This window comes from Typopeltis vanoorti, chromosome 12, assembly GCF_054136105.1.
Source record: "Typopeltis vanoorti isolate ZY-2024b chromosome 12, IOZ_Tvanoo_1.0, whole genome shotgun sequence".
NCBI lineage: Eukaryota > Metazoa > Arthropoda > Arachnida > Uropygi > Thelyphonidae > Typopeltis > Typopeltis vanoorti.
In genome coordinates this window covers 32,761,279-32,776,782 of record NC_143560.1, presented here as the reverse complement: position 1 = coordinate 32,776,782, position 15,504 = coordinate 32,761,279, and the positions used below count along the sequence as shown (strand labels likewise).

The 15,504-nt window shown below is 34.1% G+C and overlaps 1 protein-coding gene across 1 annotated transcript in view; it reads right to left on the bottom strand.

The window, feature by feature from the left end:
- Nucleotides 1–15,504, bottom strand: part of LOC150100671 (uncharacterized) — a 107,443-nt gene that overhangs the window by 73,011 nt on the left and 18,928 nt on the right. The window contains exons 2-3 of the mRNA XM_090402002.1: nucleotides 9,532–9,707; nucleotides 5,006–5,116 (exon numbers count right to left, since the gene is read on the bottom strand). Of these exons, the coding sequence (XP_090258128.1) occupies nucleotides 5,006–5,116; nucleotides 9,532–9,661 (241 nt within the window). The 5' untranslated portion in view covers nucleotides 9,662–9,707. The remainder of the gene's footprint in view (nucleotides 1–5,005; nucleotides 5,117–9,531; nucleotides 9,708–15,504) is intronic.

Genomic DNA, 15,504 nt, shown 5'->3' with positions numbered 1-15,504 from the left:
GCTAGCACTACATGATTAAGTTTACATTATTATTGATCTCCTATCAACAATTTTCCTCCAAATTAGTTTATTACTTGTCAGCACTGCAATATTATCATATCTAACATTTCGTGCTTCTATAGAACTTCTTATCGAATCAATTTACCTTGACCTTGGTCTTCCTCTGAGTCTACCATCTTGGTGTCAAACACCTGTTTTGCTGACCCATTATATTAAAGAGCTAATCTAAGGTGGTAGCCATACCACCTTAGATTAGCTCTGCTGACAGATTGTTGAATGCTAACAATGCCAAGTTCCTTTCTAATACCCTCATTTTTAATATGATTCTGCCACTGATGCCATCTGTTCACTTCCTGATTGTTCTCAGAACCCTCATATCTGTAATCTCTAGGCTTTGATCAAGTGCTTTATTTCTAACCCAACTCTCAGATCCATAACTTAAAACTGGTTTTTAGAACACAGTCATTTATAATGCTAGTTTTGTGTTTTGGCTAATTTCTCTATTATTCCATATAAATTTACTCAGCTGGCTACCCACCATACCAGCTTTGCCTATTTCCAGATTTAACTTGCCATCTTCACTAAAAACTGTGCATAAATAGTTGAAATATTTTACTTGTTCTATATCTTCTCTACTGAGAATTCAGCTGAAGTTTTATGTTCCTGCCTATTTTCACAGTTTTGGTTACAGACATTATTCAATTTAATTAGAAAATCCTGGAGACTTCCACTAGATGTGTTTAGGAGAACACCAATTCTAATACCAGGCCTAATGTCACTTTCTTTTATAATGTGATCCATATAGATGACGAATAAGAGTGAAGATAATATGCCTTGTCTTACCCCTGATTTTGCATCAAAAACTGTCTTCCTGTATTTCCTTTAATTCTAACTGCTGACTGACAACTTACATATAGTCTATGTATTGCTCTGTATAATGTTCCATTTATCCCATATAATTGTAGTGTTTTGAAAAGCTTTTCTCTGGGCACAAAATTTAAATACCAATCCTTATCATATTCCAATGATTTCTCAACTATTTGTCATGAAGTGAACATCTGATCTTGACAACCTCTATTTGGCCTAAACCCAACTTGATCTCCAAGTTTCTCTTCCACAATTTTTCTCAACCTCTTTTCATGTATGTTTGCGGGCCTGGTTGGCCAAGTGGTTAGCGTATCCGCTCTCCAGCCATAAGGCTGCCTCATCCATGCCTACGCGGGTTCGAATCCTGTGTAGGCATGGATGTTTGTGATTGTCTATGAAAGTACTAGTGGTGGTCAGCGGTAGATGGAGTTGGTGTGGATGATAAAGGTAGTTGGTGGAGACAGAGTTGTAGAGCAAATGCCCTTCCTCGATGAGTTTTTTGGACTCCCTGGAGGTGTTACGTAATAATAATAATAATGTTTGCAAAATTTTACCTGGAACACTTAGTATTGAAATTCCATTTTTTTTTTATTGCCTCCACATTCAGCTTTATTCCTCTTTTTCATAGATGGGAATTATCAGAGCTCTATTCCAATTCTGAAATTTGATTTTCAGACCAGGCCCTAAGCATTTCTGGCCGAATATCATCTACTCCAGCTGCCTTTCCACATTTCGAGTTTTTGATGTATTTTTCTACCTGAAGTATTGATATGTACTCCTCTTGAAATTTTTCTAGTATGGTTAGTTTCGTTTAATAGTCTTTCAAAGTACTCCAGACATCTGGGATATCCTTATCTTCAGTCACTTTATCATCTTTGATTCTTTTTACAGTATTCTTTCCTGCATTTCTGAGCTTTTTTTCAATAGCCTCCACTTTTTAGCCACTTTTTCACATACCTCTCTTACAATTTTCTCTGTATTCTTTTAGGGCATCTGTCGATTATTTGATAGAAACTTTTGGTATGCTTTCCTCTTTTCCAGGACTGCTTCTTTAACTTCTTGTGTCTACCATGGTGCTCTTATTTTTCTATCCTTGCAGGCAACTTCACACACACATCTGTCTAGCTGAATCAATCACTGTCTTCTTCGATCTGCCACTGAGAGAGTCCAAGGATTGGTTCTTGTTTTTGAAATGTGTCATTCTTTCTTTAATAATGTTTATACAGTCAAGTCTACAGTTTACCTGTAAAAGCTGCCCAACTTTAATTATTTTTAAAACTTTCTTATATAGTGTTCTTCATAATGTGATATTCATTTTTTTCCTGTTTAGCACACCAAGTAATGGTCACTTCCGTCAAATCTTCTGTACACTTGTATCCTGAACTAGCATGAAGATATCACTATCAACAATGACCTATTTAATGAGGCTTTTCTTATTTCTAGCGTCTTCCCTCTGCGTGAACTTTTGCACATCTTTATGTTGGAACGTGGTGTTAGTAATGACTAATCCTTGTCTGAGCAGAAGTTCATCAAATACTTATTAGCTTTGCCCCTTTCTCCAAATTTTTCCAAAATGTTCCTATATGCCTTGTGGAATTCATTTCGTACTATGCTGTTCCACACAGAACTCTATTGCATAAATTGAAGCAAATGGAGATGGAAATGAATCTGGTGATTTGGATTAGAGCGTAACTGATGGGCAGATATCAAAGAGTGGTTTATGAAATAGTTGAGCCCATCAGGCAAGTGACCAGTGGTGTACAAAAGAGCTCAGTACTTGGTTCTCTGTTGTTTAATTTGTATATCAATAAGATATAATCTGACAGAAATCAGTTGTTTGCTGATGATGTTTAACTGGGAAGAGCAATGGTAAATGAAGGTGATGCAGAGATCCTGCAGGAAGGCTTAAACAGACTAGCAATATGAGAAAAGGTAAATGGCTTCCAGTTTTATTTTTGTCAAACTGATGGAACTGAACTGCAGAAAACTGAGGCCAGGGCCTTGGGTGTGATTGTGGATAGGGAGTTGAAGTTTAGATGGCATATTGCAAAAGTAACCAAAACAGCACATCAGATTACATGGCTGTTGAAGAACATACTAACAATCAGGGAGAGAAAGGTTATTGTTCCTCTATATAAGGATTTAATAAGGCCACATATGAACTACTGGGCACAGATCTAAAATCCCAGATTGTAGAGAGGATCCAGAGAGTTGCCACAAAGATTTTGGTAGGTTTATGGAATGCTCCTTATGAGAATAGATCGAGTCTGTAGGCTTCAAAAATTAACGGGCAAAAAAGAGGAGACATGATAGAAGCATTTAAGTTATTAAAGGGGTTTTATAGGATTGACATGAAAACTGAAGACTTTTCAGTACACAGCAAGAAGTGGGGAGAACAAGGGATCACCAGTGGAAGTTGTGTAAGAGTGATTAGCAAGAGTGTTAGGACTAGATTGTTTGCTTAGAAGGTGGTGAATGGATGAAGTGGGTTGCTAGAGGGGATTATAGGTGCTTCATAAATGAATGAGTTTAAGGAGAAGTATGATAGGTATTGTATAAATGATAGCTAGTGTGTGAATAATGGCTCTCTCATAATGAGTGTTCTGGCTTGATGGAAATACCTATATAATAATATTTGTCCTAAACCTACACTCTTACAGATATATGAATAACATTTTTGCAACTTGGAATGGCTGTTCATTTGAGTTACAGATGGATTATCTGGATTATGCAGTGCGGTCACTGTAAAACCACCATGCTACAGCATACTAAAATTTCAGAATTCTGGTTACACATTTTTCCCTAAGTATTGATATGCTATCCTGATTACATTATTGTGAATATCAAATTGTTATTAGCATACTAACTCATGGAATTCCAATGTTGAAATTATCTGGGATCGCTGCCCTATTGTGTTTTATCCATTTAATAATTTTTCAAGTAATCGCTCCCCACATCATGCTTTCATCTTAAGTTTTTATATGCTTTATGATCTTTCATTTCTTTTTGTGATAACTGTCCTCGATTTCTGTCTTAGTAGCCTCCAGAAATTTGCCCCCTGCACATTATTTATCTCCTATATTCTTTTAAAAATTTGGTCTTCCTATGACAATTGACTGGTTACTTTTACATATAAACTTATAGAGAATATAAAGAAAATGTAAGAAAGCTATGTGAGAGCACACTGATTTTTAGCCCAGGAACCTTTTATATGATATATATATATTTTTTTTTTTTTTTTTTTTTTCAGACTACTTTTTTAACCTCCTTTGGAGTTGTCCTTATTCTATATCTGCAGACAATTTTGCCACATGCTTCTCTGGCTTAGTTAATGCTTTCTTCAGAATTTGCTACTCAGTCTATATGAGGTTTAATTCTTGTTTCCCAACTCCTTTATCTTATTGACCATTAATATTTTCACATTTGAATCAATAGTTGTGTGAATGATTGTTTTCGAAAGAATATTGTACACATTTTTCTTTTCAGTGGAATATTCATTCTCATCCTGATCAACACTAGTAGTTACTTTCTATTTCAAATCTTTTATTTTAGTTTCTGACATCACTATCAATAATAACAATCAACAATGACACTAATTAAGTGGATAAAAATCCTATGTTGTTATCTGCTTAATTAGTATTAAATTGCCAGAAAACTAGCCTTTTGGCTTTTCATCTTAACAACAATAACACTGTGTGTGTGTGTGTGTGTGTGTGTGTGTGTTGCATGTGCATTTATGCATACTTTTTATGTTGAATCATCATGTTAGTAATGACTAGTCTATGCCCAGAGCAAATATTAAGCAGGCACTTACTTTTATTGCCTCTTTCTCCAAATTTTCCTGAACCATTTTTATATGTCTGGAATTATTGTTAGTGGTATACTTACACATTACATTTGTGAAATGCTCATATTCGTGAACTAGCTAGTCTGTTTAGAAGATAAACTTCAACTGAAGTAATCTGATGAAGAGGATTCAAGCTGCCTCAAAAAGACTAATCAGACAGGATATCTGAATTCAAGTCTAAATCAAGGCGACATGTGGCAAAATCATTTATCCATGCAGATGTCAAAGTAATAGTGATATTATATACTGTAATATGGTACTTATACAATATATAATATTTAATTTGCTTACGTGTTCCTAATAATAACACGATAATTTTTCTCAAGGAATCAAAAAATCCACTCGATGTCTGTCTAACCTCTCGAATTTGACCAAAAAGGGACTGGTAAGAAGGAGGTGGCGCTGCAAGAAAGGAGAATAACAAATGAATAAATATACTAAATAAATAACAAAAATACATTGGTTAGTGCAAACAAACTAATCTGCCATGTTTTAATCATTAAAGCTGAAGCCATCTGTCAAACATGCTTAATGATAATGTTATGCATTATACATTATCTGGATTATCATGCACAGGTCTGATCATCTGGATTTCTCTGAGTGAGAAAGAGGTGGAGAGGATGCAGAGACAAGTAATTCAAATGGTGAATGGGTGTCTGTAGAATGCTCACTAAAAAGCAGACCGAGTTTGTGGGTTGCAGAAGATGGTAGATAGGCAGAAAAAAAAATTAGAGAGGATAGAAGTTCTCTTTCTAAAAGGATTTTATGTAACTAATGCTAATGAAATTTTTCAGCACTTGGCTGTAGGGGGCAGAATAAGTGATATCCCTGGAAATTGAGTAAAAGTGTAGTTAGGAAGGACATTGACATTTTTTTCTTTCTTTGCTAAGAGAGTAAGTGACTAATTTGGAAATAGTTGCCAGAATCTGTTGTGATTGCTTGGTCAGTGAATGTGTTCAAAGGAAGGTATCATAGGTAGTATGTGGATAAATATCGGTCTCCCATGCTAAGTCTCACCATTTCATGGAAATACCCATGTAACAATGATAATATTTTGTATATTATTGCAAAAATGTTAATATCCTGTTTTAAGGAGTTAAATAAATTATTTTTAAATATTTTAATTTTTTTTCTCCCATACAAAAGATTTCAGTACCTACAACTGATGCCAATGCACGGTCAAGAGTTAAGAGAAACCAAATCAATGTTCTTTTTTGAAAAGTTGGAGATTGTAACTATTGGAGAATAACTTCTGGATAGGCCATTAAAGAAAAACAGAGCAAAGGTAGATGTAATGAAAGCTGAGTGGGAAAAGCATGTTTCGTGGGATAGCAGTTAAATTGTAAATGGACATTGGGCAGTGCTGCTCTATTACTGTAGACATGGCAGAAATGGAGAGAATGATGAATGCCAGTTTTGTAGAAAAGTACCAAAAAGTGCCTGCAAAATACACACAAAGCAAAAACAGGCAAATGTGAGATAGTGGCTGGAGTAAGTATGAGATAAGTAATCATTTTGATAAAATGTTCTTTAGATAGTATCAAGTATTTTAAGGAGGTTTATGGTGTGCCATTCCAAATGTGAGAGCAGTAAAAGTTGGTCAGTGTTCTTCAAGTGCCATCTCCTATTGGAGGTCAGCAATGATCTTGGCAAATTTTGAGCGATCTTCATCCATTCTGAATAGTCTTTCAGGGCTCATGTCGATTCACTGTCTGATGTCTGCCAGCTAAGATTTTCTTCTTCTTCCTTCTCCTCTTCCATTTATCTTCTTTTTATAATCAATTAAAGTATCTTATATTTTTCATTACAAAGTAGGTGACCAAAATATGCAGTTTTGCTTCTTTTTATGGTATATAAAAGTTGACGTGCTTTCCTTATTTCTTGTTCTGGCACTTCCTGATTAGACGTTTTTGCTGTCCATGGGATTTTTAACATTTGTCTGTATAAACACATCTCAAATGCTTCAAGTTTGTTTGTTTTTATAATTATTATTTTATTTATTTTTTAAATATCAATGTTGTCTTCAAGGTCCAAGTTTCTGCATAATACAGCAGTACAGACCATACATAGCATTTAATCATGTATACTCAAAGCTCTAAATTTAAATTGCAGTTATGTAGTGTTGATTTCATCAGGAGAAATTTTTTTTACCCCTTGTCATTTCAATTCTAACATTTATTTCCATTTCTGGGTTGCATTCTTCATTTAACCACCATCCAAGATATTTAAATTTTGTCACTCTTTCTATTCGCTTCCCCATTTAAAGAAAGCGCTGAATTAAAAATGGAACTGAATTTTCTTGCTTATGACCATGAATTTAGTTTTGGTGATATTTATTCTTAATCCCATTTTTTAATTCTTCGTTCACAAGTTCGAGAAGATTTTGAGTATATATTTAAAAGGAGAGGTGATAGCACACCTGCCTTACTCTTCTTTTGATGTTAATGGAGTCTGCTAATAACATCATCAATTTGAACAGATGCCTTTTGGTTTCAATATAAGTTTTTGATGATCCTGATGTCTTTAACATCTAATCCAATTCTTTTTAATAATTACTGTGTTAAACTTTGTCAAATGCTTCTCAAAGTCGATGAAGTAGATGAATACTTCCTTGTTTTGGTCACTACATCTTTGGAATAAGATTTGAGAACAGAAAAGAGCCTCTCTCTCATTCTCAAACCACTTCTAAAGTCAAATTGGGTATCACTAATGGTATCTTCACATTTTCTGTATATTATTTTTTTAATTATTTCCAGAAATATTTTGAGAACAAAGGGTGTAGACTGATCATTCTATAGTCATTACAAGTTCTGATATTTGCTTTTTTACATAGCATGCTGAAGGCCGACTAACCAGTCTTGAAGGATCATGCCTGCATTGTAGATTTTATTAAATAGCTTTACTAATATAGTAATGTTGTCGCTTTCAAATAACATAAAATATTATGTTAAGTGTTAAATTGCCAAATATATATAAATTAAAGTATATGGCTCATACAAAAGAAGTGTGAGACAGTGAGAACTATTTCACTCCTGATTCCCTTGGTATCAGTTCTCATCAGGATGGAAGGAGCAGAGTAAAAGCAACAATGATTTTGAGGGTGTTTGGTGTGAGATAGGGGTAAATTTATACTGTTATAAGTGAGGGTATGTGGCAAGTAATGACAATGATGCAATATTTAGGCAAAGTGGTTTAGCAAATAAGAAAAGAATGATCATAATTGATAAAGGGGAGTTTAATTATGGAAACAAACTGATGATGTTAAACTATTTCTAAATAAATCCACTACAAGTCTGCAAGATTCTACAAATCTAAACTGAATAACGATTGTAATAGGTATGGTATAAAGTTGAGCAATAACAAGGCAAAGACAATAAAAATAGGCAGAAGCATTGAAAAAATCAACTGCATTGTGAATGGAGAACCTATAGAACAAGTAAAATATTTCAGCTACTTTGGCACAATTTTAATGAAGATGGTAAATTAAGTATGGAAATAGACAAAATCTAGTATGATAGGAAGTCAATTGAATAAATTTATATGAATAAGAGAAAAATTAGTCAAAACACTAAATTAGTTGTATAGAAGACAGTGTTCAAACCAATTTTAACTTAAGGATCTGAGAGCTGGGTTCGAAATAAAACACTTGACCAAAGACTAGATACCGCAGACATGAGTCCTGAGAAAGCTTAGGGGGTAGAGATGGCATCAATGGCAATATCATATTAAAAATGAGGATATTAGAAAAGAACTTGACATTGTTAGGATCCAGGAATATGTTAGCAGATCTAATCTCAGGTAGTAAGTTCACTTAAACAAATGGGAGAGGAAAGATTAGCAAAACAAATGTTCTATACCAGGTTGGCAGGAAAAAGACCTAGAGGAAGACCAAGATATAGGTGGATTGATACAGTTAAAAAAGTGCTTTAGAAGATACAAATATAAGATCAGATAATGTTGGAAACTTGACAGGTAACAGATTGATTTGGAGGAAAATTGTGGATAGGAAGTTAGTAATCAAGTAAGTTTCATGTACTATCATATTATCCTGTACACCCCTTGAGGATCCACGTCAGGAATTTGATGAATACCACACTTTGGCAAACTGTATTAAACTATTAATAGTTTAAATAAATAAAGTAACATTTAAATAGTTAAACAATTGTTTAATATACAATAGTTGTCACAGATGAAATGCTGACGTAAATTTCATACAAAGATCTCTAACAGTCATTTTGCTATGTTTTTTCTTATGATCTCATTTTGTTTCCAATGTTATTTTTATTTGTTTGATAAAGATCATTCTCCTTGTTATTTCATTTTGGTATACTGTACAATATTAATAGGGGAGATAAATTTGATAGAAGACAAAACAGCAAAAACGAAGAGCAACACAACTACTCTTTGTACAAAACAGCAACTGTTTTATGTTATGTGAGTCAGTGAGAGGCTCTTGTCCACCTGGACGAACGCTAGCGCAGTAGTACTGTATTTTACAGCTCGTGTATGGATTGAAATATATTTATGATTGTTTAGCATGTATTTATTGCAATTAAATTATATGTTTTAGATTTTATTGATACTTGAAAAAAGGAACTTGAAAAGTGGGAACTGTCTGTGTAATGAATAATTTTATGCTTTCAGTGCAAGGATACCAAATTCATAAAGATGATACTAATGCTTAGTGAAGTAATTAAATTTAGATGTAACAAAATTAAACTTGTTTATGATGCAGAAAACCAGCACACTAATTTCAGTGTCTTATTTATATAAAAAATTCCTAAAATTTACAATTTTTGGAAAACAGAACTATATACCTTCAGGATTAACAACATCATCATAGCATGGTGGAGGTGTGTTTTCTCTCCCATGATGCAAAGGAACAATGCATGGGACCTCTGAATATGGAGGTGGTGGAATAACAGGTTGGTAGGTTGACTCCTGCATAATATATTTAAAGTTATAACCTATAAATCATATAGGTTGTTATAGCCTATAAATTTTAAAAAAATACTCAGTGAGAACAAAGGTTTATACCTGTCATCAAGAAAAAAAAAATGAAATAAAGAATAATAATCAAGAAACTTCTGCAAACATTTTAACACATGTACTTATGGAATATAATATTGTAATACCTAAACAGAAATGAATTAATCTGCTGGATGTAAAACATGAATGTTTTTAAGATTTAATACAATTTCCATAAAATGCAATTTCTTTCTCTCTCTCTCTATATATATATACTAGGGAAACTCCGGCACCCAACTCCCCGAGTTCCAGGCTGGTAAGACAAAAAATGTTTCAAATTTTGGCTTACCTTTTTATATATAGTAGTAGATATACAATCATCCCTCGACTTATGTCCAGGTCCCGTTCCTTCCGGCAGGATGTAAGTCGATACATTAAACCAATTATAGGGGTTAGAGACTTAACCATAATAAGTATACTGTCATTTTAATTTTTAAACCTCATTATAAAACTGTACTGTGTGTTAATGTCACTATAAAACAGGAGAATAATTACGCAAATCTTCCTCCACAATCACATCTTCATTATCTTCCCTGTGTGAATGATCAGGCTGTGGCTCTTTTGGTGTAACCTTTGTTTTTTTGATGAAAATGTCTGTGCTTTGCTTATTCCTTTCATCATAAATTTGTTCATAGCAAGCCTATGCATCATGTACTTTCGTTTCTGTTATTAAGTAGCATTCAACATTGGGGTCCATGTCTTCAGCCATTTTGAAAACATCACAAACTGCAAAGAACATTTCTGCAAAATCCTTCACTGTAAATTGTTTAACTATCTCTTCCCGTTTCTCTTTTCTCATTTTTCCTCTTTCCACAACAGTTGTTCCTACAGTTCGACCAATTCTTCGTTGGTCAACTCTTCAGGGGAACTCTCTCTGAGTTGAATTATGTCATCATCATTCACTTTGAGATTCAGATTGTTTGCTAGGTCCACTACTACAAAATTCCAAAATCATGCAGAAACTTTTTTAATGTCTTTTTCCATATGCCACTCATAAATTGAGGGGTCACTTCGTCCCAAGCCACAGCAATATTTTTAATAGCATGACTCATATTGAATGTTTTCCAGAATTGCATGAGAGTCTGGTCATTTCCTTCAGTAGCAAAAATGGAATTGTGAAAAAGTTCTCCGTAGATAATAAGCCTTAAACACTGCAAGAACTCCCTGATCCATCGGTTGGATCAATGAAGTAGTGTTTAGAGGGAGAAACATGACCTTGAACTTGGTGAAAATCACTGCTATAACATGTATAAGATGGATGACCTGGAGCATTATCTAGAATTAATAAAATTTTAAATTCTACATTTTCTTTCACACAATAGCTATTTATTTTGCTCGCATAAAGTTGATTAAGGCATCCTCAAACAATTTTTGAGTCATCCGTGACTTGTTATTGCTCTGATAATGAACTGGTAGTATGCTTCCTAATGTTTTTGAAGATTCATGGATTCACACTATGCCATATCATAAATGGTTTCAGTTTATATCCAGCCACATTACCCATAACAGAATTGTAATATGGTCATTAAGAATTTTGAAACTAAGTATAGATTTTAGCTTTTTGTGGATGAATGTCTGCTCGGGCATTTTTTCCCGAAACAAAGACGTCTCATCCATATTAAACATATGCTGTAGCAAATAATTTTCCTCCATAATAATTTTATCTAATTTTTCCACAAACTCCTTGGCAGCCTTCTCAGCACTTGCAGATTCCCATACATTTTCACATTATGCAGCTCAAAACGCTGCTTGAATCTCATGAACCAACCTGAAGAAGCATTGAATTCGTAGTCATAATAGGGTTCTGTTTTCTCCTTCAACACATGTTGAAGAGACTTAGTGCCTTAGTGGTTATGGTTACAGTGCTAAAGGGTATGCGCTTTTGATTCAGATCCATGATGCAAGTAGCTTTTCTATATCACCGATAGGACCTTTCGTTGCTTCGTCCCTATTGTCGATTTAATGGAAGCAGATCTTTTCACATCGCCTATGTTTTTATCCTTATTTTTCAAAATGGTTGTCACTGTAGAATAAGACCATCCGAAGTCATGTGCGATCACAATGACAGGCTTACCAGCTTCATGTTATTTTATAACTTGCAACTTTGTTTCAAGATCAATTGCTCACTTCTTTTTCTGTGATTCTTCATTATGCTTTTTGATTGGGCGTGTTGGGGCCATGTTGCACAAAACATCGTGAAATATTTAACGATAAATACACAAATAACCTATTTTTCAAACACAAAATCAACAACGGAACTGTTGAAGACGTGCTGACTGCCGAGGGAGATTGCTGCTGAAAGCACTGTTACCACTGTGCATGCTTTATCTTACCCTTGCTTGCTTCTTGTTCGAAAGTATAACCGAAAATGTTATTTATCCCCTTATGGGATCACGGACATATCTTCGAAAGGAAGTAACTCGAGGGATGACTATAAACACAAGTAACCCTCATATAACGTGGATGTTAGGTTCCACAAAAATGGCGAGACTCAGATCACATACAAAAAGTAGGGTTAGGTTCTGAAATCTTTTTTTTTTTTTTTAAGATTATATAAACAATGACATATCCAACAAAAAAAAAATTTATTTAATTCAGGTAATTCATGTAAGTTAAGAAAACAAATAAACTATGAAACAAATACATAGTATAAAATTATAAATTTTTTATAATTTCATTGCACATAATACATAAATGTTTTAGACAAAATAAAATAAAGTGTATATTTTAATCATCGTCACTCTCTTCAAAACTAACATTTCATAGATGTTCTTTATTTACGAGTGCAGGACATTGTCATCACTTGAAATCTCTTGGACATCATTAGTATAATTCTCATGCATACTTCGGTTGGTTTAGCTATCAAGAAGTCAGTAATAAGATCTTGCTTGCCACTGTGCTGCAATTTTTTATTAAGTTCATAATATGGAGCTAAACAAATATCCAATTGTCCAGTGAATTTCCCCGAGCACTCCATTGAGAGATCATTATCCATAAAATAACTTTCTTGCCAAGTCCAATCCTTCTGCTAATTTGTTTAAACTGAATTCTCTAATGGATTCATCACAGTCAGAATCTTCGGCAGAAATTTCCCCTCCATTTGGTTCGACGTCATCTATTAATCAGCATCATCAACATCTACCAGTTCCTCCTCATTTAAATCTATTTCCCCATCAATTAATTCACTAATTTCGTTTTCAACCATATCGCAAAAGCACTCTAACTGGCCATTACTATAAAAATATATTTTTTTTTACATAAAAAAAAGCATTACATATTGTATGTAACTCACCAAAAAATAAAGTGCTTAGCTTGAGATTAACACACTTATGATTTTTAATGCACTTTCCCGGTAGAAAACGAAGACAATTTTCAACAATAAATATTTTATATGAAAAACAATCGACGTACATGCATGCTAAAGGGTATTTCCCCTAATATAAATTCACTACCTATAACTACATGCCTGATATGGGCAGACGCAAATTTAACTAAGATAAAATTTGATTTTTAAGTCGAGCATTGAAAAATATACGAAAAGATGAAGGGTTACTACAGTTTGTAGACTGTCTCGTATCGAAACTGCATTACACGAGGGTTACCTGTATATATATAAATTGTGATTTAAAAAGAAACTGGAATGTTATGTACGTGACTGCTAATAAGTGAAAAAAAAAACACCGAGTCAATCAAAGATTGATTCAGTGTTACAATAACTAGTGTTATTGTAACACTGAATCAATCTTTGCTTTCTGATAAGAAACTCATATCATTCTGTGAATATTATGAGACACCCACAGTGTTGGTCTCTTTCACTTTCTCATTTATTACTTCTCCACATCCTGCTAATGGTTTCTGCTTTTTCCTTTTTTGCTCTTAAAACTGAATTTATTTAACGCTTCTCATATACCTATCTTCTCCATCACTTCTAGCTGATTTTCACTACTCCATTCTTTCTCAAGCTTCAAATGAAATCAATCTCACCGGCATGAAATACATTAATGAAATGATTGTTAAATAATTTGATTATATGATCTACAGTCTCTTAGGAAATCCTAAAAATTCTGGAGGGTACACCTTCCCCCCCCTCTGGTGGAAGATGGTGGGGGATCCCAACAGATATAATGGGATGGTGCAAATATATTGAATAAGGACCCATGGACTAACAGGGTCATGGAGGACTATTAACTGGATAGCAAAGGAAGTGGCTCTCCCATTGTACCATAGCCGAGTCTGGTCTCTTCTTCCACTAACTTTTAGTCAGACTCCTTTATTTTAGCTGTTCTACTTGGTCTCTCTCATCTTCTTCTGATCCTGATGCCATTAGATTATTTAAGGGCAAGGGATCTTTCTTTTCTGGCTTAATTTCTGGATAGAAGAGGTAGTAGATATGATTCTGAAATCAAACCTTGGTCCAACAGGTTGGAGGTTCTATGACAGGCCAGCTCTCTGTCTGGGTAAAAATACTGCTATGAATTTTGGGAGAAGAGGAGAGGAGATACTGGTTAATGTTTTTGGCAATGACTTTACAAACAAGAAACAATGCTTGTGGGACATGAAATGTATAAGTCTAAATATCACTGTGAGATAACAGAAAACTGAAAGGTAGATGTTATGGTTAAAAAAAAAGTTCTAAAATATTGGATAAATATCTACATATATGGGGTGGAACAGATACAAGCAGAAGGGCTAAAACTGGATTATTGCATAATCTATCTTCATAAAAAAACAATGTAAAAAAGTTGGAAAAAGTAAATGAAAGATTCATAAAAGTAATTCTTGAAGTGATTGACTGGCATTTTTAACTATTAGAACTTATAAGATATTTGAATATCAGATGACTACTTAAGCATATGGATACAAAGAATTATTAGTGTTAGGAGAGTTGAATAGTTGAGCTAGGCAGAGTGATAATCATTGTGCAGTGGGATACCATGGAAAAGATTGCATTAATAACAATTGATGCAGGTTGATTCAGGTGAAAATGAGGTGTCAGGTGGTAAGTGATAAATGATTATTATAAACACAAAGATATACATACATTTACATAGACCAACTGATCTGGTGATGGCCACACAAGAGAGAATGACAACAGTGTAGGAGGTAAGTGTTCTGTGGAGCTGAATGTGAGTAAGTAAGATGTGTATTCTGTGGCATCTAGGAGGTCAAATAACTCACATTATGATGGTAAAGTTATTGAGATTCCTAGATGCAAAACAGCTGTTACAAGATGACAGTATATGGGATTTACATAGATGATGTCTTGAGCAGAAGCTGGATTTAACAGCAAGGGATAAGCATCTGAGTTGTGTGATCATTTTAATAAATGTGTACATGAGGCTGCTCAAGAGTCCGTTGGAAGAGAAAGTAAGACAAGGAAATACATTTTCTGTCTTCTCCTTCAGTCAATAACTGAAAGAGAAGACAGAAAAAAAGAACAGCATATAAGAGATGGTTAAACATTAAAATCTTCTGGATAGAGAGGAGTGCAACAATATCCATAGCTAAGGGAAAAAAATGGTGATTAAGGCTAAAGAAGTGTGAGAAAAAGTGCAGTGAAACTGAACACCTATTAGGATACATTTGCTCTGCTGAGACCTAGTTATTTGTGCAACAGGTAAGAGTCTCCTTATAGATCTTGAACAGGACTTTTCACTTCAAGATTTTAGGATATATTACAAAGGTTTATGAGGATAGGATGGAATAATCAAGGAGATAAGACACTGTTCAAACATCACAGAATGGAAAGGTGGTTGGCACTG